Genomic DNA, 3119 nt, shown 5'->3' with positions numbered 1-3119 from the left:
TGGAGGCAGAAAAACTGAATCCAGTTTTGTGGTCATTTCCCACACCTCTGAAGGTGCCGGTTTTCTAAATCTTAAATCCCAGATATATTAGAAAAGATGGATATTTTCGCAGTTCAGCTTTACCATCATAATCCACCTAATCCCTTTATTTCGCGTCTGTGTTTTTTTTTTCATCTCTTGTCTGTCATTTAAGACAGCAAGTGCAATCAAAACTTCAAGGGTCACAGGTTCAAGTGCTACTAACAAAACGAAAGTAACATTGATTTCCAACACAAATTTACAGTCTACGTAAAGGCAGGGTAATATATTATGCATAAAATTAGGCGCCTTCGGAGGTGTAAAAAATACCCATAAACAGGGCTAATATTTTGTTTACTCTAGGCTACATTAGGCGACAACTGTCAAAATATCTATCAGAGGCTGAAATAGAGATAGTTGTTTTTGATTAAAATATTCATACAATCCGACAAGCAACTTATTAACACCCATAAAACCTAACGAAACTTGAACTATTGCCTTTTTCTGACTGGATTCCACTTAATTCCACATTTTTCCCCAAGTCATTTTTAAATTCCGGTTGGATTGGTTGGTGTAGTTGGCTGAATGAATTCAATACCAATCCTTGTGAACATTATGTGGAATAACAAAAGACAATTTACAATAAACCTGTGATAACAGCATGCGTGATTAAGCATAAACTAGTCTTTGTTAGTAACGATATATGACTTTCAAGCAATGCTGAATTTGCAAATTCGCCGGCTAGAAATAGACGTTTGTAATAGTATTAAATGGCAAATGTTCACAATAATTACTTAAGCTGAAAAATCGTGACGCTATAGGCTTGAGCCACCATTGATCTATTGTACATCCTTTTAAAATGCAAGTAATTACTTAATATATTCTCATTAGTAAATATGACTGAAATCGGTCAGCCCATAATCGACTGAACCTTGGCATACTGACTTTTAAAAGAAAAGCAATAGAGGCCGCATAATGCAAAGACTTCCAAAACAATCATTATTGACATTATTAACATTATTATAAGTACCGAGAAACGCTAGTCCACATGCCATATTCAAAAAATTGGAATGCCCATATTTAAGCCACCTTCTCAAAAAAATAAATCTTAACCTTTATGGTCAATGCTATAGAGAACCGTGCAAGAAATAATGACCGAGTTAAGTGTTCAGATCCACGATGTGTCTAATTCCCATACTTTTAGATCAACAAGACACCTCTATAGCTTCATCATTCTCCAATTCAAAACCGTCATCGAGGACAAACATCAAATCACTATCGCTTTTACATCCACCACAATACCCTCCACATTTAGCTTCTAGAATATATGAACTTGATCTATTATAATAGAGTTTATGAGGGGTCCATCCAAACGTTACCCAATCTAAAGATTCATCAATGATCAATCCAGTATTGGTTGTATTTATCATCATATAGCCAGTAACGGCTCGTCCACAAGATGGAATCAAAAGTGAACAATCAGAAGCCATTCCATAATTTTGATGCACTCCATCTATGAGTTTGGCAAACTCTTTGTCGGTTTGGTCGATGATCATTGTGTCTGGCATCACTCGGACTTTAAAGTACTCCGATTGCCCCCAAGCAGACGAATCTGAATCTTTCAGTTTACAGAGTGCAATGTTTGTATTATCTATGATATATTTTGAGTAAACGACCACGTTACCCTTGGGCAAGGAAACGTATTCTTTTGGCGTTGTGGTATTGAGACCGTCACAATAGATTTTAACCCTCTCTGTATTATTATATTTTAATGGATAAAGCCAAAATTCTCCATCAGTATAATTTTTCTCACATTGTTTAATTTGTAAACAGGAGGATATTTTTCTACACTGTCCACCTACCCAATGTCCATTCTGTTCACAGGTCAATGTCACGTCTTCTCGAACTACCCCAGGGCCCGAACAAGAATAAACTGCGTCATATTCGGTAACCGTTCCAGAATAAAGCGGTTCACCAGAATATAACATTTCCGATGGAATATAACAGTCATATTTTATACAAACACCCGTATCATTCTTCACAACACATTTCTCATTATCCAAACAAGTAACATCTCGACAGGGATCAGTAACAACATTTATCCAATTAGATTTGTCGGAATATAAAAATCCCGGAGAACTGATTAAGGGAGATGAAGATGAATTAACATTACGATTTAATTCACATCTTCCAGTTTGTGTATTGTAATTAAACGATAAACAATTCGTTTGATAAACACATTCTTTACCACAATTCATCAGGCTGGTTGTAGTCGCTTCTATCAAATAACCTTCAAGTTTTTCACCATTTCTAACCGATTTCATTACATTCGGTTCTGTACAAAGAAGGATACAATATATTTTAGTCATTATAATGTTGACGAAAACGAGTTTTAACATATATTCTACCATCGCAGTAGTCTAGAAGATTTTTTTCTAGAGAATGAAATCTGATAGTTTCCACTGTGTCACAATCAATATAATGTTCTCTACGTACCGTAGTTTATCTGAATTCAGATTCTAACTTAGTACAACCGTATACCATGATTTGTGCAGATTATATCTAAATATTATCTGATTTTCAAGGTTATGAAAGCATATCTATGATTACTTCTAAGTGTTACCTGCTATATATAATATATGAGCATTATCTGGAAGTAACACTTCTTTCCAGACGTTATAACACATAACACTATTTCTTCTCGAATTTTATCTTACTCTAACATAGATACTTCCGAAAAGTTATACTTATCTCTCTGGGAGTATTTCTTTTTAGACGTAACACATGTTCATAAAAGTTTTCTAATCGTAACACTAAATTTCATTTTTTATCTTCAGTTTCTCGAACGTTATCAAAAAGTATTCATCAGCATAAAACTGATTGTTCTTGAACCGTATCGTTGAATCTCGCTGAAGTTTATCACAACGCAACACAAATTCTTCCCGAATCTTATTTACACGCAACACTATTATATTGACATATATAACAAACATTCACCTGGGATCTACAGAATAAAGTAAATGAATTACATAATTCATTGAGTATGTGCTGTTATAAAATTGAAGCTGGCGTGTAAAACCTCCGTCACAGAACACTAACCA

At 34.6% G+C, this 3119-nt stretch overlaps 1 protein-coding gene across 1 annotated transcript; it reads right to left on the bottom strand.

Moving 5' to 3' along the window:
* Window positions 1-1223: 1223 nt before the first annotated feature.
* Window positions 1224-2387, bottom strand: LOTGIDRAFT_153187 (hypothetical protein; the record flags this gene model as incomplete). Its single annotated transcript, XM_009057112.1, has 1 exon — window positions 1224-2387. The coding sequence occupies one exon, from the start codon at window positions 2385-2387 to the stop codon at window positions 1224-1226; it is 1164 nt and encodes a 387-aa protein (XP_009055360.1).
* Between the last annotated feature and the right edge of the window lie 732 nt (window positions 2388-3119).

This window comes from Lottia gigantea (assembly GCF_000327385.1).
Source record: "Lottia gigantea unplaced genomic scaffold LOTGIsca_3, whole genome shotgun sequence".
Taxonomy (NCBI): Eukaryota; Metazoa; Mollusca; class Gastropoda; family Lottiidae; genus Lottia; species Lottia gigantea.
Note: the sequence above shows the minus strand (reverse complement) of the source record. Positions and strands in the feature narration are given on the sequence as shown.